The sequence below is a fragment of the Cyprinus carpio genome, chromosome B10 (genome assembly GCF_018340385.1).
Source record: "Cyprinus carpio isolate SPL01 chromosome B10, ASM1834038v1, whole genome shotgun sequence".
In the NCBI taxonomy this organism is placed as follows: Eukaryota; Metazoa; Chordata; class Actinopteri; order Cypriniformes; family Cyprinidae; genus Cyprinus; species Cyprinus carpio.
Genome location: NC_056606.1, coordinates 12,466,578 through 12,490,099, shown reverse-complemented (window position 1 = coordinate 12,490,099; position 23,522 = coordinate 12,466,578). Strand labels below are relative to the sequence as shown.

The window sequence follows — 23,522 nt, the reverse complement described above, 5'->3', positions numbered from 1 at the left end:
TGCCAGACAGCATGAGATAAATGCAGATGAGATTCTTGGGAGCTTTTAAAACAGTCCCATCTGGCTTTGACTTGTCCAAAGGACTGCCTGAGGCCTGAACAGCAAGCTCCAGCTTAAAACTATCAGAATCCAGATATGGACAGCAGCCCGATGATAAAGAAACTGGCAGGAGATTGAACAGTTACTTATCCTTTCATGTGATTCCTACAGTAGCTTTCTACAGATAATGAAAATCATGTTTCTGAGGACAAACTGACAGAGCACCTGAGAAATGATGATGTAATTTAATGATAAAGCTTTTTTCTGACACTTATAAAGATTTATACTGAGCTGTAATGATAAAAAAGTGTAATGTTTGCAGAATATGTGCATAAATGCATCTAAAACATTCAGCATACAATGTGGATGTTTTACATGTAATGCACCTAAACATTTTCAGATATCATACTATTGTAAGGGCCTCTGCTTCTCTTTTCTGTCTCTGTTAATGTAGAAGGTCCTTCTTAGGCGTGCAGGGTTCTCACGGAGGGGGCGGATCCATAGGATGCAGGTTGATTCTCTCTCTGTATTAATCTCCGTGAGTGTGTCATTGTGTGTGTGTTTGAGACAGAAAGAGAAGGGGAGGGCTGCTATAAAGGCCGGTTCCCTGTTGCTCGCTCCCATTCCTTCTGTTTTTTCAGTGGGTTTGATCTGCAGGGGATACTCCAGTATGATACTCCTGTTCACGGCCACCTTTACCATCCTGGCGCTGTCCTCCCTGGACCAGGTGGAGTCTTCAGCCTATGACAAGATAGTCACACACAGTCGCATCAGGGCTAAGAATCAAGGGTAAGGGTTGACTGTTTTAAGGGTTCACCTTGCTGGTTGGGAAAAGGTGGTCAGATTTTTTTAATAACTGTTAATGGCAAATGTAAAATTACATATTAAAAGTCTGGGATTTTTGGGGGGGAATGCTATTTAACTTTAACATTAAACAGAGAAAATTTATGATACATTAAATGATTTTGCACCGTTTCTTGGACACTAATTTGTATGAAAATTAGTGAAATGTATCATTAGAACCTTTGTTCAAATCATCCTGACACCTTTTTTTTTTTTTTTTGCCTTTCACTCAGATTATGTAGATTTGTAATGATTTTAATGGAAAATTTATGAAATTGCAAAATTACATTAAATTGTATTTAAAAAAAAAAAAGAAAATACAAAACTGACTTTTTCACAAAGTCTCACACTGCCACTGTATTTCATATTAAGTCTTATATTTATCTTATACACAGTATAAATCTATGTTCTTTTAAGTTATATCTACATAACTAAAAAAAATGTATTAAATAAAAAACATGTGCATGTATTTGAAGCTGAAGCTGAAAAGTTACATTTCTAATTATTTCTCATTTCTAATATATATATATATATATACATACATATATATATATATATATATATATATACATACACATATAATCTGTGTCATCAACATAATTTAACAATGCTGAATATTTGAATCTTTTTTATTTATTAACCATACATTTCTAAAACATAAAAGGACTAAAAAGCAATTTTCAGTCAGCTATTTAAAGTAATTTGTCAGGACTTCTATATAATCACCTGCCTAATTGAACACCCTGTGGCCTGTAAGTCTGTCATGTATGCAGTTATCAACCATCCCCAGAGGGTTTTTTCTAATGCATATGCTCCCTCCGCTCTCTTTTCCAGGCCCAATGTGTGCGCTTTACAGCAGGTCATGGGGACTAAGAAAAAATACTTCAGCACATGCAGGAACTGGTATAACAAATCCATCTGTGGTAAAAAGGCGTAAGTTATCCATCGCTTTTCACTCTGACCCTCTCTGGTTTTGTGAGGTTTCCGCCCACGGACTTATTAGAGGTCAGGGGTCACCTGGACACAGCACCTGTAGTTCTAAAGGTGACGGTGGGTCATATTGGTGATGGATTAGATTGGTTAGGCTTGTTCAGTGCTGTAGGGTGTGTTCAGGGAAAGTGAATGAAGCAGAAGCATTTGAAGCTGTTTTGTAGTCTTTATACAGATCGGTTTTGTTCTTTGTTTTGTATTAAGACAGTTGGATTTTTGCCAAAACAAGCTGGTCCACAGCAAAAAATACTCCCTAGAGCAATATGATTTATGATACAAAAACATATTACACTTTGGAGCTCTTCTCCCAGCCCGCAGCAGGATAAAACAACAGCTGTCAGCCGAGTGCATCTTACTGTACTTGTTTATGGCAGATAAACCGCAGCTCATGTGCGCTGACTATGACATGTTTATTGTCGCTCCACTGGCTTCTCTCTCTGTTTTCTTCAGAAATGCCACACTAATTTACTGCATGTTCACTGAGAGGATGATGTAAGGGTGTTTCTGGGCTCTGTGAGACTGTGATGGAGGCCTCAGGGACTGGTGACTAGTAATTGGCAGGCAAAACTTTTCAGGCTCAACTCAGCCTTTCCACTGGCAGAGATCTGTTGAGTGTGAAAGAAAAGAAAAAAACCTTTGGCCTCAGTAAATGTCTGTGTAGGATTGTGCATATTTTTTCTGTCATTCTCTTTTTTGATCGTTGGTATCTCCATATGTTTGGTTTCCATGTTTTATTAGGACATTCCATAGACGTAATAGTTTTTATACTGTACAAATTGTATTTTCTTTTCCCTTTACCCTAACACTACCCCCAAACGTACCCCTCACACAAAACTTTCAGCATTTTTAGATTTCAAAAAATAATAATAATAATAATTCTGAATAATTTATAAGCTGTTTTCCTCATGGGACCAAAAATGTCCCCATAACATCAAAATTTACTGTCCTTGTAAACTAAACTATAGGGAATATCAGGCACACACACACACACACACACACACACACACACACACACACACACACACACACACACACACACACACACAGTGTTTTATGTTTTTGAAAGAGGTCTCTTAATGTTCACCAAGGCTGCATTTATTTAATAAAAAATAAACAGTAATATTGAGAAATGTGGTTACAATTTAAAAGAGATGTTTTCTATTTTAATATATTTTCAGATGTAATTTTTTCCTGTGATGAAAAAGCTAAATTTTTTAGTGAGTGTTCTGTAAATTCTCCAGTGGCATTCCCTAGCTGAATGAAAGTAAACATATCTTATAATAAACTTAGTAATTTACAAATTTTTCAATGTCTGTCACTTTTGATGAATTTAATGCTTCCTAGCTGAATGAAAGTATGCATTTCTTTTATTAATTTTATTTTCTTACATTTTTTTCTTACCCCAAACTTTTGAATGGTAGTGTGTCAAGGTTTCTACATATTAAGCAGCAAAAAGGTTTTCAAATTAAAAAAATAGATATGAATTTATAATACCTTTTATATAAAGCATATATACAAGATATATAATATATACAAAAAATATAATACATTCATATATTTTAGATGTGGTTAATTGTCCAATTGTACTATTGTACAATTAGCTGTCCTTTTTGCGGCCACTGTACAATTGTATGGGTGTTGTCTCAGTGTGTTTGGTTTTGTGTGTGTGTGTGTGTGTGTGTGTGTGTGTGTGTGTGTGTGTGTGTGTGTGTGTGTGTGTGTGTGTGTGTGTGTGTGTGTGCGTGCGTGCATTTAATCGTGCAGCAGCATGTCCAGAAAGGCCCGATTCTTCATACCATAGTCTTCAGACATACATTGATTTTGGAAGAGAGAAACCAAATAATATAATCTCAGCTTCTTTTTTTAAGCTTTAAATTATTTCATAATTGTTGTCCTCAGTTTAACCTTCTCATGAGAGGCTTATAGAGAATTATTGTGTAAAGATTTACAATGAGTCTCCTGAGAACTTTAATCAATCTCCTGTGAAATTGTCATCCTTTTTCTCCTGGATTTCTTCCAACATATATGGCTGCAGTCCCTCTGGTCACTGTAGGAAACATATGAAAGAAATTTAAAATGTGTCTACTGGGAGGTCAGTAATAAAAGCACTAAACACCCCTGCCTGGAGTCTCGCACCAGTTCCCCCTGACTAAAACCTGGGCAGCAGTAGGTCCGGAGCTGCCCAGCTTGCTGTCTCTCCTCTGGGGAAATTTGAGTCAGGCCTTTCTCAGGGGTCCCGCTGGCTTCCTTTTTCCTTCCTTCACTGACACTGGGAACATTGTTCAGTGTCAGGGGATGAACTCCTCCACAGCTGCAATGTCTGTGCCTCCAGATGCTATCATGATGATAAAAAAGAGAAACAGAGCAATTGAATCTGTGTGGTGTCAGGTGCGTGCTTCCAGCCATATCGCTGTCTGACAAACAGCAGGCCTACATGGCATGATAATTCTCAAAGCCACAGATCTCTCGCTAAAACCAGTGAGGAACAACATTAGTCATGGGAGAATTTTATTCACGGCATCTGCAGACAGCTGTTAGAAAGCTTCTTTCCTCTTTTTTAGTGCATTAAAACAGCTTTTAGGCTACAAGCCAACATTCAAATTACAGTGTTTACTCTTAATAAATATCTAAAATGATCTTAAACTAGATTTAAAAAAAAAAAATGTTTACACAAATTAAGATATTTAGCATGGAAAGGAGATTTTGTTTTCTTTACCAGCCTTTTCTCACATACCTACAACATGTTTTAGAAGGATTACTGTACTTTATTTTTTAAATGACATTTCATTTCAACATCTCTAGACATCATTGAGATTAAATGAAGTGCAAATTGAGAAATTTTGAAAGTATCTGGCTTCTATTTTTAATCTAACTGATTTTTTTATTTTTTATTTTTCATGAGGAAAAACATCCAAATCTTTCTCCTCTGAAGTTGCAGGAGGGATCTCTCCTGGGCTCATATTTGCCAAAAGTTAAGAGATTTCAGTTTAAACTTGTACTTGAAAAAGAACTTGCACTTGAAAAATAATTTTTGATAACATATGCCTGGCTGCTACTTTCTCATTTGTATCAGATTTTACATTCCCTAAGGGATTTAATGAGAAACATCTAAAACAAAGTTGATACTTGCATGAAATCTAACTGAGACCACCTGAGCCACCTTTTGAGCAATAAAATTTTTTCCCCACTGCATGCCAGATACACTATTAGAGATACCAGTTGAAATTACTGCTAAAAATAAACATCAATCATACTGTCAAAACATCCCAGAGGCAGGTGACCTCACACGTTTCAGACGGTATGCTTTCTCTGTTAGGGTTGGCTCAGATTTGGGTTGTTGCACTCTTATTATGTCAAATCTTCGAGGATTTGCCGATGAGGTGATACTGTGGAATCTGAGGTTTAGATTTACTGTCAACATTCCAAGGAGAAATTATCTTATTGTAATATATTAGAATATTTTTAGGTAATTGAAAGTTTAAAGAGAGGGTCTTTTGGAATCTTTTTTAATTCATTAAATTGTGTTTTCTAAGTCTTAATATAATGATGGTGGATTATGTAAATGTCTTATTGGTAGACATTGATTCCAGAAGTTTGTGAGGCAATTCAGTTTTTAAAAACTGCATAAATGTTAGAGAAAAAAAATTATAAATCAATTACAAATCCAGATAAAAGTCCAGATGGTTAAGCAAACGTGTTATATGAAAAAGACACATCTGAATACATTTAAAAATGAACAAGACATGCTTAAATAATTTATCACGTGAGTTTTCAGGACTTGTCAATTCCTTCCATTTTATATCAATGGAATAAATTTGGTAGGAATATTTTCTATAGCCACCAAAGACAGTTATCATCTCAGCAACATCATTTGAATATGATGTACATCAGTTTAATATTTTGACTCTTTCTTTGCAGGATGGTCTTATATGAGTGCTGTCCAGGTTATATGAAGTTAGAAGGGAAGCAAGGGTGCCCTGCAGGTCAGTATTCATTCATTTCACCAATAGAAATGTATTTTCTTAAGATGTTTCTAGTCTGAGTGGAGTTAGAATGTTGCTATATGGTTATTGCAGCATTCTGCATGGTAACTATAGATTTTCGAATAGTATTTTTTTCCAAGCAGCACAATTTTTGAGGTGTGATCATATCTGTAGCGCACATGCCAAAGGTTAACACATATGGTTATTTTTACTGTTAAATTGTTAAGTACCGACACTTATCACACATTTGACATCAGTTTAAGGCCCTGCTTAGATTTAATGTCAGGTTATTCATTGGGTATGAGTTTAGTGTAGCTTTTGTTCTCTAAACAAAATCTTGACCCAGCTGGCTGTACTTATACATGTTAATGGTTAATGAGCCACAGCTAGTCTTGAACGAGGATTCATGGTTCACAACATGCGAAAGAATTCTCTTTACAGTACTCTATCCTGTGCTTGAGACTCTTTTGTTTATTTCCTTTAAATTTCGCTCCCCCACCCAGTGGCTCCTATTGACACTGTGTTTGGCACCCTGGATCTGGTGAAGGCCAAGATCACCCAACAATACTCCGATCAATCCAAACTGAGGGAAGAACTCGAGGGAGCGGGATCTTACACAATGTTTGCACCCAGTGACGATGCCTGGGAGGAGTTAGATCCTGTGAGCCAAATTCCCTGCCACATTTTACTTCATTCAAGCTGCAGTATTTGCATGCTATGTTTAAATCGGTGATCAAATGTGCGTGTTATTAAGAAGTGAAGCATTGACTGGAACTTATTAAAAAGAAATAAATTGAGGAATATGCTGTCACGCTATCTTTTTTTTTTTTTTCAAAGTGCTGACAGAATTGTTTCTCTGTTTCCAGGCATTGAAAGCTTCCTTGGTCAGCAGTGGAAACACTGAGCTTTACAATGCACTCCACTATCACATGGTCAACAAACGTCTTCTCACTAAGGACCTGAAGAATGATATGACCATAGAGTCCATGTATAACAAACAAGGCCTCTATATCAATCACTACTCAAATGGAGTATGTTTCTTTTCCCTTCAAATTCATTGTGTATATGAAACCATGCTATTTATGTATTATTTATATATTGTTGTAGTATTTATAAATGTTTTGATTTAGCTTGTTTTAAGACATATTTTCCGTTTTATTTCTTTTTGAAGTAATTTTGTTTTGTGCTTGTCATTTTTTTTAAATAGATTTAATGTATATTTAGTTAAGCAAGTTTATTTTAATTTCAGGTTTTGTCGTTGTAATTATATTAGTTTAAATAACTTTTTAAAATTTTATTTCAGATTTATTAAATTTACAAAAACTATTTTTATATTCAAATTTTTATAAATATTTTTAGTTTTAGGTAACAATTAGAACATTGTTTGCACCTATAAGACTTTCTTTCCTCTGTGGAGCACAAAAGATTTTTTGTAGAGCTTTTAACTGTTTTGTGTGCATATAGGGCAATAGATTTTAAAACAACATTTAAAAACTCAGATATTTTCCAAAATATTTTCTATAATAATTTTTGTATGAACAATCCTCATCTACAGTTTTAAAGTCACTAAACTCTTTTTCAACAATTTTGCAGGTTGTCACTGTGAACTGTGCCAGGATCATTCACGGCAACCAGGTGGCGACTAATGGAGTTGTGCATGTCATTGATCGGGTCATCAGCGTCGTAAGCCAAACGATCAAGGATGTGATCGAATCCAACGATGATCTGACTTCACTAAATGTATGTTATCATACCCGTGGTTTTGTAAACAAATATGATGAAAACTCTTTGGAAGCTTTCTGAACTTTTGAAAAAAAAAAAAAACTTTTGAGTGATTTAGGAAAACATGTTGTTTGTAATGTCTTTTATAGACAGCTGCTTTGAGCTCAGGTCTCCTGGGTCAACTGGCAGAGCCCGGACACTACACACTTTTTGCTCCAACCAATGAGGCCTTTGAAAATCTAGACAGTGATGTCCTTGAGAGACTTATGAGTGACACAACTGTACTTCAAGGTAAACATAGAGCACAACCACAGAACATCTTTTAGACAGAATAAAGGTAAGGATTCGTGTTGAGGTGGATGGAGTCTTGATGCACTACAAAGATATTAACAATACTGTTATTGTGGTTTCATCACAGTTAACTTCAGTCCAAAAGTTTGGGTTCTGTATTCAGCAAGGGTGCATTAAATTGAGCAAAAGAGATAGTAAAGTCTTTTATAATGATTCGAAAGATTTCTATTTCAAATAATTAATTCAACATTGATAATAACCTAAATGTTTCTTGAGCAGCAAATCACTATATTAGAAGGATTACTAAAGGATTATATAACACTGAAGACTAGAGTAATGACTCAGCTTTGTCATCACAGGAATATAGTATATTTAAAAATATATTCAAATAGAAAGAAGTTATTTTATAGTAATAATAATATATTATTATTATTATAGTAATTAATAATATTTCACATCATTACTGTATTTTTGATCAGATAAATGCAGCCTTGGTGTGGTTAGCATAAAAGACTTCATTCAAAAACATTCACCAACCAACCACAAACTTTTGAACAGCAGTGTATGTGCACACAAAACATGTACATAATGAATTTGAAAGATTTGAAAGACTAGCAGCCTCGTGTTTTAAGTAAACTGCACAAATGCAGTCCAATCCAAGCAGTGGCACATTCTCAGACGGCGGGCAAACAGCAGATCTGGCCAAAGCCAATCGAAGATCCAAAACCAAGTTTGGTCAAGACCTCTAATGCTTTCTGATGGGAAATGCTTAGATGCTGAAAAATACTTCATCTGATTCTGGTGAAAAAGTTTGAGATTTTTGCGGTCAGACAATCGTAAGCGTTGTAACAGATGAAATTGGTTTTCCCCATGAAAAAAAAAGAGGGTCTTGTTACAAATCTGATCTGTTTGACCTTCTTGGATGAGATTATCATTATAGAAAAAGCATTAAAAGAAAATAATGTCGAGACCTATATGCAAAAGCAAAGACTAGCTTTGAAGTAAACATTGAGTTCTTCTAAGAGCAATTATCTCAAGGCCTCACTTATGTAAATGCTGTGTGAAAAAAGCAAATCATTAGAGCAGATCAGGCATTAGTGTTCTGGTTTCAAGGCCTACGGCACACCGACTGATTTTCTTGTGTATTTTGTCTACTTAAATTGGATTTTTCTAGCATGCCTCATTTTAGGCATCTAGAAGGGAAAGACCACACAGATGTATAAAGTCAGCATTACATCACTTCTGGCTCTTACAAGATCTGTGGCCCTGTCCAAATGGCTCACTTGATGTGGACCTGTGGTCTTGTGGACTTTGCTCGCATGTGTACATGATGTCCACAGGACCCTAGCAGTGGTTCTCAACCTTTTTGACTCCAAGGCCCGACTGTCCAAGACAATAATCAAAAGCTCTCCATTTAGGCCAGGGTATTTCTGGCATTTCTGCTGTAATGAAAAAACTTGTTTCCAAACTTTTTCATTTACAGAAACTAGGAGTGGCAATATCTTAATAAGAAATTAATTTCAGAAGTTTTAAGAAATGTTTCAAGAAGGGTTAATGCTCTTGACATTTGAGGTACAGGATTTTTTTTTACTCAAACAGTACTTCTAGCAAAATATTTTAGAGCTTGACAAAATCATATAGTAAATTTAGAAATAACCTCTTAAGATTTTTTTAAATGTATTAATTTCCATCACTTTTTCATGTCTAGAAATCATGCTTTTAAAATTCTCACATATGTCCAATTTTTTTTAAGAACATGGGAACCCGGGGCCTCATATTATGCAAAAGTGAGCTAAAATTCAACTGCTGTTTAATTAGTACGTCACTGAAATGAATTAATTTATGTTAATTATTTACTGAAAACAATTAATAGTGATTTATCACATCCAAAATAAAAGTTGTTGTGTACATAATATATGTGTGTGTGCTATGTATATTTATTATGTATTTATAAATACACACATATGCATGTAAATATTTGAGAAAAATATTATATCGTTATAAATTATATGAATATAAATATATACATGTAAATATTTCCAAAATATATACTGTATGTGTCTTTATATATGCATAATAAATATACACAGTACACACACATATATTATATAAACAAAAACTTTTATTTTGGATGTTATTAATCGCGATTAATCATTGCCCAGCACTAATAATAATATATGGAAGTGGAAATTTAAAAAGAAAGATGCATTAAAGAACATTTTTGTTTATACAGACGTTTTATAAATTGTTTAGGAATATTTCAGAAAATGTTGAATGTTCACATTTAGGATCATTATATTCACATCTATATTAATAAGGGAGAAATACAAACCAATTAAAGGGACAGTTCACCCAAAAAAGATAATTCTGTCATTAATTACTCACCCTTATGTCGTTCCAAACCCGTAAGATCTTTGTTCATCTTCGGAACACAAATTAAGATATTTTTGATGAAATCCGAGAGCTTTTTGGCCCTGCATAGATAGCAATGGAACTGACATGTTGAAGGCCCAGAAAGGTAGTAAGGATATTGTTTAAACAGTCCATGTGACATCAGTGGTTCAACCGTAATGTTATGAAGCTACGAGAATACTTTTTTGTGCGCAAAGAAAACAAATATAATCTTTATTCAACAATTTTGGCTCCATGTCAGTCTTCAACACACGTTCACGAGAGTACCATGATGCATGCCACAGCCAACTGTTACCCAATAGCCCATGTGGTAAAGTTTAGAAGTGCAGATGAATAGAACCTGTCTTAAAAAGTTTGTTTTGATTTGGATTTTGGTTTGGAAAAGCACTTAAAGTTGTCAGACTGCAGCACACATGTACAGCTTAAACAGATGCAGGAAATAAGCTCAGCTGCTGGGAAAGTGGTATCACAGTTGATGTAAGAGTCTCAGCTCTCCACCACATCACCTCCGCACAGGAAGAACTGGCTGGGAAGTGTCCCATTGGACAACATGAGCTTCTGTGTTTTTTCTATAGTGGTCTATATCTTGGTGCTTACTGGACTGTGACGATAAAGACATCTCAACAGTTCAGGTGAGCACACTGTTTATCTTTCGATCTATCGCTTAAACTTTGTCCATCTCTCTTCGTCTGTTTATTTTTCAAGCCCTTTTGAAGTACCATCTCCTGAACTCAGTGCAGTGCTCTGAGGCCATTATGGCGGGCTCTGTTTATGGGACTCTTGAGGGCAGTAATATTGAGATCGGATGTGATGGCGAGAGCCTTACAGTCAATGGTATCAAGATGGTGCTGAAGAAAGACATTGTCACCAGCAATGGGGTCATTCATCTGATCAACCAGGTGCTCATGCCTGACTCAGGTGAGACTCTGTACCTGCCCACTGACTTTATTTTTACATCCTTATGTTGTACATTTTTATATATTAAAATATACAAATTTATTGTCACTGATACAACATCTAAATCATTTAAAGTTGTGATAAGTGTGTGTCTTGTCTTGCAGCCAAGCAGGTGATGGAGCTTATAGGCAAATCTCAGAGCATCTTTAGTGACATGGTGTCTGAGCTCGGCCTGTCTGCCGCCATGCAGTCTGAAACTGAATATACCATTCTTGCCCCACTGAATGGAGCCTTCTCCGGTGAGTTGACCTCATGACTCTACGACAGTGGTTCCCAAACTTTTCCATTCCACTTTCCATTTGGTGTGTGTGAGATAATGTCTTAATCAAAGGGAGAGCGGTGCACAATCCAACACTTTTTTAGGAAAGCATAAGAAGTAAAGCAGAACTATCTAAAACAGTTTGGAGATTAAAATAATTGTGAAATAGGTAAAAATAATTAACAGATGCATCTCATTTTAAATGAACACTAAAAAACGAGATGACAAATTTACTTCAGTCAGAAATTTGCTTTTGCAATGGTTAAATAAATGGTCAGCAATATCTTCAAAAGATTTTTGAACTTTTTTTTCTCTATATAGAGATATGTCAAGGAAATATTGCGAAATTTTGTAAATTTTGTTATGTGGAAATGTTTAAATCTCGTAGTGTTACAATTAACCCTACGTTTATGCCCTGCATGTGAAATGCTTTTTACAGTCTGTTTCCCGAACGAAAACAGTGCAGTTCAAACAGACGATAGAAATGAATGAACATAGCCTACCTGAAACCATTTCCGTAACATTTGAATTTTCTGGTGTATGCAATCTCATGCAGAATACAGCGCATTGAAGTGAGCGAGTTTTTTTCTCATTAATAATGCGGACCGATTGAACCTTTTAATAATGACGTTGCTCTGAGACCCTCACTGTAATTACAACTCGTGCGCGCCCGTGCTTCAAAACACGCAACGTATGTTTTAAATCGCGGACTTAATTGCAATTCGAAAATCACATTAAGGATATTGCAATTCGTAATTAATATTGGTAGGCTATATCGTGCAGCCCTAGATTGAACTGTGTGAGTGTGTGTGTCATTTAAACGCAAATTTAGCTGCAGCCAAGTGACTGTGGGACCCACCTTGCTCCATTCTGCGACCCACAAGTGGGTCGCGACCCACAGTTTGAAAACCCCTTTTGGTTTTTCCGAAAGAAAAACCAAAAATGAAAAACAGACTCCTGGTGAGTGCTCACAGTTATCTCTGCAGAAATGTCCAGTATTTTGGTCGTAGACTCTACGACCAAAATACTGGACATTTCTGCAGAGATAACTGTGAGCACTCACCAGGAGTCTGTTTTTCATTTTTGGTTTTTCTTTTGGAGCAGGTCTAAATAAACTAATGAGAAATATTTAAAATGTTACTATGTACTTATTATTTTATTAATTTGATATAATTTATGTTTATATATTGTTATATTTATTATATTATATGTATATATAATTTCAAAAAATTTTTACAAAATCATGATGTAATACAATATAGACATATATATGTATGTATATATATAAAGAGAGAGACAAACACGCTCTCACTCACTCACTCACACAGATAGATAGATAGATAGATAGTTAGATAGATAGATAGATAGATAGATAGATAGATAGATAGATAGATAGATAGATAGATAGATAGATAGATAGATAGATGAAAGATGAAAAATATATCATTTGTATCTTCAGTTTGTAGTCAATATAGGTACATTTCTAAATGCGCCACAGTCTGGTTAAAATGTCACATTAACTTAAAGCGTCTTCACCTGTCATGCAGATGAGACAATGTCCATGGATCAGCGTCTCCTCAAGATTATTCTAGAAAACCACATTGTGAAACGCAAGGTCTCTCTGAGTGACCTCTACAGCGGCCAGCTTCTCGAAACCCTGGGAGGAAAACTCCTCCGAGTCTTCATTTATCGCACGGTGAGAGAAAAAGACTTAGAGAAAGAGAATTAGTGAAAGACTGAGGACCTGCAAACAATTATTGTGTAAACTCCATGAGTGAAAACAAGCACTTTTTAAATGTTTACTGTGCAGGCAGTTAAATTTTATACTCTTGTTTATTTCTCTTTTTTATGTGTGTGTTTTAGGCTGTGTGTATTGAGAATGCATGTATGGTCAGAGGCAGCAGAGAGGGCAGTAACGGAGTCCTTCATCTCATGCGATCACTGATCCAGCCACCCGAGACAACCATCTATGAGCTGCTCTTGAAAGACGGACGCTTCAAGTGAGATTATCAACATGACTCCATTTGATTACTATTATCAAGTGTTTTATTATCTAAACTGTAAAGAAGTAATTTTTTACACGATAAGATGTAAAAAAAGGGTTAATTTATTAAATACAGTGGAAAAAATAATTATAAATTATAATTATTTTTCCAAAAAAAAAAATTAAATAATTTCTTTTTTATTATTTATAAATTATAACATTTAAAAAATTACTTTTTTAAAAATTATCATTTATAATTTAACAGGACACTGTCTACATGTAATTAAAATTAAAATAATCAAAATAAAATATAATGAGCAAAAAAGCATTTTAAAATACTATAATGTAAAATAAAATTATATTAAAATATTACATAAAAATTATTTTTTTATTTATTACAAGCGTAAATAATTCATAGACTGGCTGAATTATTCCAGAATCTTCCTGGCTCTGATGGAGAGTGCTGGACTGACAGATCTACTGAAGCAGGAGGGATCATACACACTCTTTGCTCCTATAGATACTGCCTTTGGCACCCTGACAGAGGAAGACATCACTCTTCTGAAAAGTAAACCTTCTGTTCTCCATGTTGTTTTTTTTTAGAAGATGTCCAACTTTTGCTAGGTCTGTTTCCTCACAGTGACATCATGACTATTCTGTTATCCAGGCGACATCAACGCCCTCAGGGCGATCCTGCTCTACCACTTTAGCAATGGCGTCTTTATTAATGGAGGCTTGGAGGGTGGAGTGACTAATCTTCTCAAGACCATTCAGGGCAACAACCTTCAAGTGCTGTCTGTAAGTACACTGGGATTGTTATTTTAAGATAGAATCTTTTATCAGTCAGGTTTTTTAGGCACTAACCACAAACCAACTTTATCTGATTAAACGCTGTAATTAGTGAAAATGAAGAAATTTCCTCAAATGTGGGCATTATCCCAACAGTGATTATAATAAAGATGTCCCATAATTAGCTTTAGTTACAAGATTAATGTATAAAGTCCTTTGCACACTCCATAATAAAACTCTAGACTGAAAAAATGACTTTTAAATTTGAGCCAGTACTAATATTTTGGTAGCACAAGAGAGGAAGGACCTGACATGCTGTTATCGTCAGACAATGCAAATAGACGCAGCATAAATTTCCTGTGTCTGTTCTCAAAAAATTCCATGAACCAAATCCAGAACATTTTCGTAAATCCTGCAGGAAACGTACCAGCAGGTTAACACTGAGTATGAAGCTGACATGATTATAAAAAAATACATCATCGCATCCTAATTAGGGCTAAGAACATTTCTCTTTTTGTGCTTGTGTATAGCTGAAGGTCTATGACATAGGACATTTCTGTGCGTGTATTTGGAGCATTGCTACAGTGGTAACGTCATAACTTCCAGACAGTTTACTGTATCAGTCAAACACAGCTCAAATCTCAGAAACAACCTCTACCCGTAACTCCCTCTAAAAGCAATAGGTCTCCTAATGTCCAGACACTTCCTTCAAAAACAGATATCAGCACTGTAAATGTAAATCTACTTTATATACAGATATCTCACAAACAGAGCCAAAACAAGGAAATGCCCTCTTAATAAGATGTCCTCTTTGTCTGTATGTTTCAAAGGGTTTTATAAAATCATCCCATTTAGGCTTAAATAAATCTTTGAGAACAACATTGTTTATTTTTTATTTATTTGTATTTATTATTTTTTATGTATGTATGTCTTTTTATATATATAAATATATATATATATATATATATATATATATATATATATGTAATTTAATGATTAAATATATATAAATATAATTTCCTCATTTGTTTACATACTGGTAATTTACATATATATATAAAAAAGTAATTTAATGATTAACACCATCTTATTCTCAGGTTAACAACTCCATCCATGTTAATTCAGTGGAGGTTCCAGATTTTGATCTTATGGCATCCAATGGAGTGGTTCATGTAGTGAAGACCATATTATATCCTCAAGGTGAATTAGCATGCACTATATGTGAATATATGTTTCAAATGTCATATTTTGAAGGGAGGTTTACCATCAAAATCAATTGCATAGATGGTCTTTATCTTCAATATACCTGGTTTTTCCTCTTTTATATAACTGTAAAATTCCTGAGCTATAAGACACAGCCCCTAGAGCTTAATAAAGAATTTGACTGCATTTCACAGATCTGCCAGTTGGCCGTGAAGACATATTGATTCTGCTGAGGAGACTCATCAAATACATGCAGCTGAAGGTACAGCAGAACATAAATCATATCTGAACACCGACTCCCATTATATAACAGATCCACTACAGTCCAGTACATCACCGAACAAACACACATACCAGTTTTATCAGTTTGTTCTATTTTTTGCTTTGGTTTGTGTGTAGTTTGTATCTGGATACACCTATCGTGAGATTCCACTTACATTCATCAGTAAGTTCAGTTTCATCCCTCATTTCTCTTTTTATGTTCCACATAACATAATAACATTATCAGAGGCATGTGGATTACACGGAAAATGCTTTTTATTACTAAATATTGTGTTTCGCCTTGCAGAGAGGACTATAACCACACATGTCATTGAGAAAGGTAGTACATTATTGCATTACTTTATTTTATGTAAGACCTCCAAATGCTCACTCTTTTTCTCATCCATTTACCCCTTTTCTACATCTATTAGCATTTATTTAGTTAATTTGCAATACTGAGCTCCTCAAGCAAGTCCTTCTCTGCCAGCCGATTATTCCCAGCAGCACTTTTTGGTAGCCTATTTGTAAAATTGTGTATTTGCGCAATCATTATCCAATACAACAGTCTTGAACTGTGCCTTAGGTGCATTTCAAGAAAAGCGATTCTTCATAGAGCCCCAGAGGAGAGCTAGCACATGTTATTCTGTTGGCTGGGACCAGCATTGGCATCTCCTCTGGCTTTCATCAAATTAAACTCCCACAATTTTGTACAGCTAATATGTATAATTGTCAGAGCCCAACATTGGTTCATCCAATACTTTAATTTTATAGTATGGAATATCAATATACTGACAATAGCTAAAACTGTAAATCCTTTTATGTAACTTTACAATCATATGTCTTGATAAATCGAGTCTAGAATTGCCAGAAGCTTTGCGAGGGTATGCTGTAAAAGGCCCAATCCCATAGTGGGACTCTTATTTATTAGTAAATGATAGACAAACTTTTTCCATGAAAGATCTTTTTAATGACAAAGTTAGTTCTAAATGAAATACAGATGGGACTAATGAAAGTCAAATCATTTGGAGTCTTTGTGTGGCTAAATTTAATAAGTCGATGTTACAGTCTAACATTTGCATGTGTCATTCATTTACTGATCTGTGCGTCACAATGGTTCCAAGCTGTCTTTAAAACCACACAGAGTAGAATCAATATCATGTCAAAGTAAATGGGTCAACGGTTGATTAAATGCTGATTGTGTCAAACGTTTATATTATACGGTATATACAAACATTCAAAAGTTTGGGGATATTTTTTTAAAGAAATTAATACTTAATATTCAGCAGGTATACAAATTAAATTGATAAAAACACAGCAATGATTCTTATATTGATAATGTTAGTAAAGGTTAGTATTTCAGATAAATGCTGCTCTTTTGAGCTTTCTTTCGATATTAAAGAAAATCACAGATTCCACAAAAATATTAAGCAGCACAACTGTTTTAATTATTAGCATTATCAGCACCTTTGAACTAAACAAAAATGATTTTATTGTGATTGCTTATTACTTTGATCCCTAATTTGGGTTATTGTCTCTAATGTAGTTTTGTTTTGTACAGCTGTTTCTTATATGCATCTGTTCACACTGTTTGAATTCCATCGTAAAACACAAAGTACCATTTGAGCTGAGCTTGCAATCAAAAACCTTATAATCCTGATCCACAGCCAGTTCTTCCATGTGCACTATGTCTTAGCTCATCTTTGGCAGATTATCCAAATTTTTGTTTTATGAATCCAGCAGTAGCACGAAACATGACCCTTGTTGCAGAGTCTAGAAAGAAAGGCCTGTCTGGTGTTCATTAACAGCTCTGACAGTGCCAGTGATTATTAATGATTGGCTTAGACTTCCATGCTCATCTATGATCATTTGCTTGTGATTCATATCAGTACAAGCAGCAAGGAGAAATGGCACAATGGACTCAAAACCATTGGAAACAAATCTAACTTTAATTTAATCAGCATAATAGTACCTAAAAAGACCCAGAAAGAAAAATGTTCCTAAATAATTGGTTTTTCACAAATACTGAGAAGTTTTTTGAAAATGTCATGGTCTTCGCATGCCGCCTGATGGGATCTCTACCTTTCCCTCAGGTCCTAAGTTCAAGGTGGTGATCGAAGAACCAAGCGTCACCAAAGTTACACGAGTAATCAAAGGAGAACCAAGCATCACCAAAGTTACACGAGTGATTGAAGAAGATCCAAGCATCACCAAAGTTACACGAGTGATTGAAGAAGATCCAAGCATCACCAAAGTTACACGAGTGATTGAAGAAGATCCGAGCATCACCAAAGTTACACGAGTGATTGAAGAAGATCCGAGCATCACCAAAGTTACACGAGTGATTGAAGAAGATCCGAGCATCACCAAAGTTACACGAGTGATTGAAGATCCAAACGTCAAAATTACACGAGTGACTAACGGAGATCCAAGCATCACTATAATTAAAGGAGTGGTTGAAGGAGAACCAGGCATCAACAAAGTTAGACAAGTTAATGAAGGAAAGCCGTCTATTACACAGGTCACAAGGCTCATTGAAAGTATGTCCAAACTTCATTAGATTAAAGGAAAAGTTTACTCAAATATGAAAATTTGCTGAAAACTCATTTGCTTCATGGGTGGCTTGAGGGTGTTTCTTCACTGCAACAGATTTGGGGAAATTTAGCATTCGATCACTTGCTCAACAATGGATCTTCTACATGTACATGGGTGCGGTCAGAATGAGACTCAAAACATAAAAAAAAAACATAAAAAAAAAAAATTCCACAATGAATCCACATTACTCCAGTGTATTAATTCATGTATTGTGAAAAGCTACATGTTTGTAACAAATTCCTCATTAAGTCTCAATGCATTATATTGAATTCATAACAGAACAAGGAAATAAAAAACTGAGTGATAACAGTTCAAGGCAGTTGTAAACTGGTTGAATTTGATATGAGAGGACAACAGAGGATAGACTTTTTTACTGGAGGATTATTACCTGTATATAGCGTTATTATGGATCATGGACTGATTTTAGACAGAAGTGACGGAAGTTAAAACTTCTTAATGATGGATTTGTTTCTTACAGTCACACTGCTTTCACTTCACAAGACATTAATTGATGAACTGGCATCATGTGGATTACTTGTGGATTATTGTGATGTTTATATCAGCTGTTTGAACTCTCATTCTGACGGCACCCATTCACTATAGAGGACTCATTGGTGAACAAGTGATTTTTTAATTGTTGGATGAACTATTTCTTTTAAGTAGCAAGGTTAATTTTAAAATAACAAACCTCTATTTTTTTGTGTTCCCTTTTTTTTGCCATTTTTGCTCAGCTCACAGTGCCTCATCTGATGGTGAAATTGACGCTGAGGAAGAAATCAAGAGAATCATGGGTGAAGGTTATTAATTTTAACAGCTTTATTTGGTTATCTGTTGTATAGTACATCATGTACATTGTATTTTTGGGTTAGAATGTCCAGTTGGTTTTATCAAACCTTTGAAAACCGATTCTTGTGCAGTAAGAACTTGATTAGAAAGAGACACTCAGCAGGTTCAAGTCTATTCTATAAATTACCAATACTTTAACAGTTTACTTTGTTTCAGAATGGCTGTAAACAATGTAGTTTTTGATATTCTGTCTGATAAAACACTTAAACATTGTGTGTCCATGTGTTGTAGATGTAACCAAGGTGCAGACGTTTCAGAGTGGTGACGTACGCATGCTCCAGGAGAAAGATATCAAACAAATCACTGATGCGATCACTCAGGGAGGTTAGTCCAAGAGAGTTTCGCATGAGTTATAGTTGACATATTAATAATAAATGGCTATGTTTAAGCCTCAGAGTTGCTGTAATGATAAAAGTTGCCCTTTCTCTGACATTAACTACACTGTAGACTCTTTTTAGTGTTATTTTAAATATAGTGTTATTTTATATATATTACATAAATATAATTTATTTATTAGTAAAGTATTTTTTAAATGTTAAATTCCTTTTAATTAAGTTTACGTTTTAATGTTTTTGTTATGTGCTTTTCTGTTTTAGTTTAGCTTTTCTAATTTAGGTTTCATGTAATTCATTTGTCGTTTATTTTATTTCAGCTTTATTTCAGTTAATGAAAAAAAAAACATTTTCAATTGGATACAATTTGTTTATGTATATAATTGTATATAAAGGGTTATCAAACTCAATGGCACTGAATCGGTGAGCCATTTACATTTGAAAAAAGAGACTGTTCTTAAATCTTCCCCTTTAGCATAAATTCTTCACATATGTCTTTCTCTCCTGCCAAACACTTTTACCCATAATCCTTGGCATATGCAATAATCATGTTCTTTCCCGTATTGTTTTTTTTTATGCCACTGATTCAAACATTAATGTGATTTATGATTGTGAACGGCTTTGGGATCTGTAAGACTCTTTTGTAGCTTCCTAAAGAGCTTGACATTTTTATTGAGAGCAGCTGTGAATGCGGTGATTCGTCCTCGTTTAGTATTGTTTAATGTTTGTTTGTCTGTCTAATTTTATGCCCATGGATTACAATCTCTAGTTACGTAACAGAATAAAGCCCCGTTGGTTTTCCATGGCTCATACACATGGCTCTGCTCCAGATGTTCTTGGTTTAACTCCGTACTCTATGGTTTTGATTCATTCTTGGCAAGATCACACTTATGATTCAGCTAAAAGAAAGAATCCGTTTTAGAACCTTTAAGCAGTACAGCTAAAGTAAGATTAAGGCTTTCATTATTGACTATTACTCACTGATTTGGCTCATGGTTGGTTTGACTTTCACCCAGAGGTTTGTTCATCCATTGTTCTCATCTCTCCTTGTTCTCAAAGGTGGACCAGGGATCACTACCATAACTAGAGTAATCAAACCAGGGGTCCAGGCTGTTGAAAGTAAGGCCTAATCAAATGATGATATGATGTGAGTTAAGTTTTGCTCAGATTTTTGTGATATTGACTTCTGTTTTTGCTTAGCTGAACCAGGGCTCACCACGTTTACTAGAGTAATTAAGAAAGACCCTCAGATCATAAGCGGTGAGATACAATACATCAAACAGAGGTAAGATGCAGTTTAAATTTTCAAACCAAATAAAATATTCATCTTTTTGTATTCAAAGGTGCACCAGATGGGGAAACCACTGTTACCAGAGTAGTTCGACCAGAACCACAGATAATTGAAGGTAAGAAATTATATACATATATAAATAATATATATTTATATATATTTAAATATTTATAAAGTTTTTATTCCTTAAATTATTTATTTATTTATTTTTTATTTTTTTTTGAGAGTGTGTTCTCTATTCTTTCTACACTCTAAAAAATGCTGGGTTAAAAACAACCCAACATGGGTTATTTGGCAACCCAGTGCTGGGTAAAAATTGGACAGAACACAACTACTTTGGTTAATGTTTTTACTCAACAGGAAATTAAAAAAATTTACTACAGAATTACTAGAGGCAACAGCAATAATCAAAAGATGAACATTTATTATTTACAAAAGACAAATTCAATTTATTTGGGTAAATACAGCATAGTTTACAGTTTTTCACACATTTAAACTCATTCAACATGCACTTTAGAAATAAAATATGTAACATTTAAAAGTAACATTTTAATTTAAGTGTATTCAGCCGTTCTCAGTAATCACTTTTTTACTGAAATAGTGATAATTCTCAGAGCCGATGAAGGGCTGCTTTTCGCGGAGGAGCTGTGAACTTCACACTGTGGCCTCACGTTTCACTCGTAGCTGAAAGATGCTGTGACTGACTCCATAACCTGCCCATATACAAACAGTACAGACATTAGAGAACATGTTTTAACATCAAATCAAATTTAAGTCAATATTATAATGAATAAAATCCATTAATGTTATGCAAGGCAAAAGGTGTTTCCATTGTGCGAAACAACCGCTGCTGATGCACCTGACTGACATCTCGTCCTTATGTTGCATTGTGTAAAATAATATAATTTACAGGACTTTAAAGACTTTATAATTGAAATAAACTGTATACAAACCTTTATTTCACTGAAGAAGTGCCCCAAATCGGTGGCGGCGCAGAGAACTGCTCTCTTCTGTAGGATGCAAAAAGTATGTGCAATGACTTTAATTTTGGGTTATTTCTTCTGAGACAGGCTCAACCCAGCGGTTGGGTCAAAAAAATAACCCAGCATTAAAAATGACCCAGCAGCTAAGTTACAGAAAAACTACCCAGCAGCTGGGTAAAAAATATTAAAAATAACCCAATAAAATTACACAAGCTGAACCCAGCATTTAGGTAAAAAAAAATAATAATAACCCAGCACCTGGGTAAAAATATTAAAAACCATCCAATAAATTGACCCAACAGGCTGAACCCATCATTTGGGTTAAAAAAAAATAAAGCAAAATTTTTTTAGAGTGTAGTAACCGGCTTCACTTACATTAATTATAATTATAAAAATCATAATATCTGATTTCATATTATACATGCATACATGATGAATTATTATTATTATTATTATTATTATTCTTTTAGGACCAGATTTTTCAAAGATTATATCTTTCAAGGACAGTCCAGACCTCCTTGAAACAGAATCAGAAAGAATCACCAGAATCATCAAGGGTTAGTGCTTTCACAACTGTGTGAATAATATGAGGACAGATTTAATGCCCAAGGTTTAATTTAATTATTTTTCTCCTCAGAGGGCCGTTATAAAAAACGAGCTGCCAGCAGACAACCACAAGGTCTGTGTTTCAGCTTCTTAACATCTGTTGTGTATCAATTAAGACACTTACAGTATACATTTTAGTATAGCATCTTTTTGTTCTAATATGCAATTTTACCATAATACAGACTTTCATAATATAAAGAGGAAAATTAACCATAAATGTCTAGAACAGCTTTGTTTATATGTGTGTGTTTGTGGACTAAAATGCAGGACCAAGGCGGAGAGTGGTCAGGCGTCACTCCAGACGCAGACAGAGAAATTAATGAGGCTCACCCTACCTGAAGATCCAGCTAAAGAGAAAGACAGTGTTGTAGGACAGTGTGTTTGTCCTGCAAATACACTGTTACGTCAAACCGCATTGAATGTTTACACATTACAAACCAATGCAGTAATATCTTGGATCTATGTGGCACACACCCCACTTCAACTCAGATAAGGTGTACTTGAAATGGTGGTGGTTATAAAGAGAGACATTGGTCATTTTTGTTTGTTTGTTTTTTAAGCTGTTTATATTGTTTCTTTGAATATATATATACACTGTATGAGCCTGTCATTGAGCTTGTCGTGCACATGATATTTTGTGGTGCTTGCATTCAGGGACATGAATGCATTTTTATCTGTAAGGATCAGCAAAGCTTTGGCTGTTGAGTTTACTTTGAATTATGCAGCTTTTAACTTTCCATCTGTTTCTAATTTTCTGTTCATCTACATTTTTAATTTCATTTTCTTTTCTTTTTTTTTAAATATGAGTTTTTATGAGAAATTCAAATCATCACATTGAAATAAGCCTCAATGGAATTAAAAAATAAAATAAAATATTTTCTGTTTATAGCACCTCTACTTGTGATTTTACTAATTATGTCCAAAAAACTGTGACCTGTCTGTTCATTTTTTAATATGTGGTGCAGCTATTTCAGTTGATGAATCATATAAATACTGAACAACAGTATGAACTGTCCTGAGACATTGCACTGTGACTTTATGGCTCATCATTAGCAATCATTCTCATCATATACTTCATGAATATGGTGGCAGTGACTGCTAATGATGAGCTTAATGATAATAGGCATCACCAACCATTT

The 23,522-nt window shown here is 34.7% G+C and overlaps 1 protein-coding gene across 3 annotated transcripts; it reads left to right on the top strand.

Annotated features, from left to right (window-relative positions):
* Nucleotides 1-622: 622 nt before the first annotated feature.
* On the top strand, nt 623-23,275 carry postna (periostin, osteoblast specific factor a). 3 transcript variants are annotated; one of them, XM_042732562.1, is made up of 26 exons: nt 624-828; nt 1,717-1,815; nt 5,791-5,855; nt 6,359-6,516; nt 6,722-6,886; nt 7,449-7,595; nt 7,727-7,868; nt 10,986-11,198; nt 11,342-11,476; nt 13,044-13,192; nt 13,360-13,496; nt 13,918-14,048; nt 14,148-14,278; nt 15,367-15,469; nt 15,667-15,734; nt 15,872-15,917; nt 16,041-16,073; nt 17,824-18,270; nt 19,057-19,116; nt 19,403-19,495; nt 20,563-20,622; nt 20,704-20,763; nt 20,847-20,909; nt 22,248-22,334; nt 22,415-22,456; nt 22,651-23,275. In XM_042732562.1, the coding sequence occupies exons 1-26, from the start codon at nt 710-712 to the stop codon at nt 22,701-22,703; spliced, it is 3,006 nt and encodes a 1,001-aa protein (XP_042588496.1). In that variant the 5' UTR covers nt 624-709; the 3' UTR covers nt 22,704-23,275. The 3 variants fall into 3 exon arrangements, with proteins under 3 accessions (XP_042588497.1, XP_042588496.1, XP_042588495.1); XM_042732561.1 differs by having other exon boundaries at nt 625-828; nt 19,057-19,122; nt 22,651-23,274; XM_042732563.1 differs by lacking the exon at nt 22,248-22,334 and having other exon boundaries at nt 623-828; nt 19,057-19,122.
* The last annotated feature ends 247 nt before the right edge of the window (nt 23,276-23,522 follow it).

Excerpts from the sequence above, each read along its gene's own strand:
- postna (XM_042732561.1), top strand. The coding sequence starts at position 710 with ATGATACTCCTGTTCACGGCCACCTTTACCATCCTGGCGCTGTCCTCC. Across the intron at positions 13,193-13,359 it reads GAGTCTTCATTTATCGCACG|GCTGTGTGTATTGAGAATGC; the intron begins GTGAGAGAAAAA and ends TGTGTGTTTTAG. Across the intron at positions 13,497-13,917 it reads TTGAAAGACGGACGCTTCAA|AATCTTCCTGGCTCTGATGG; the intron begins GTGAGATTATCA and ends GAATTATTCCAG.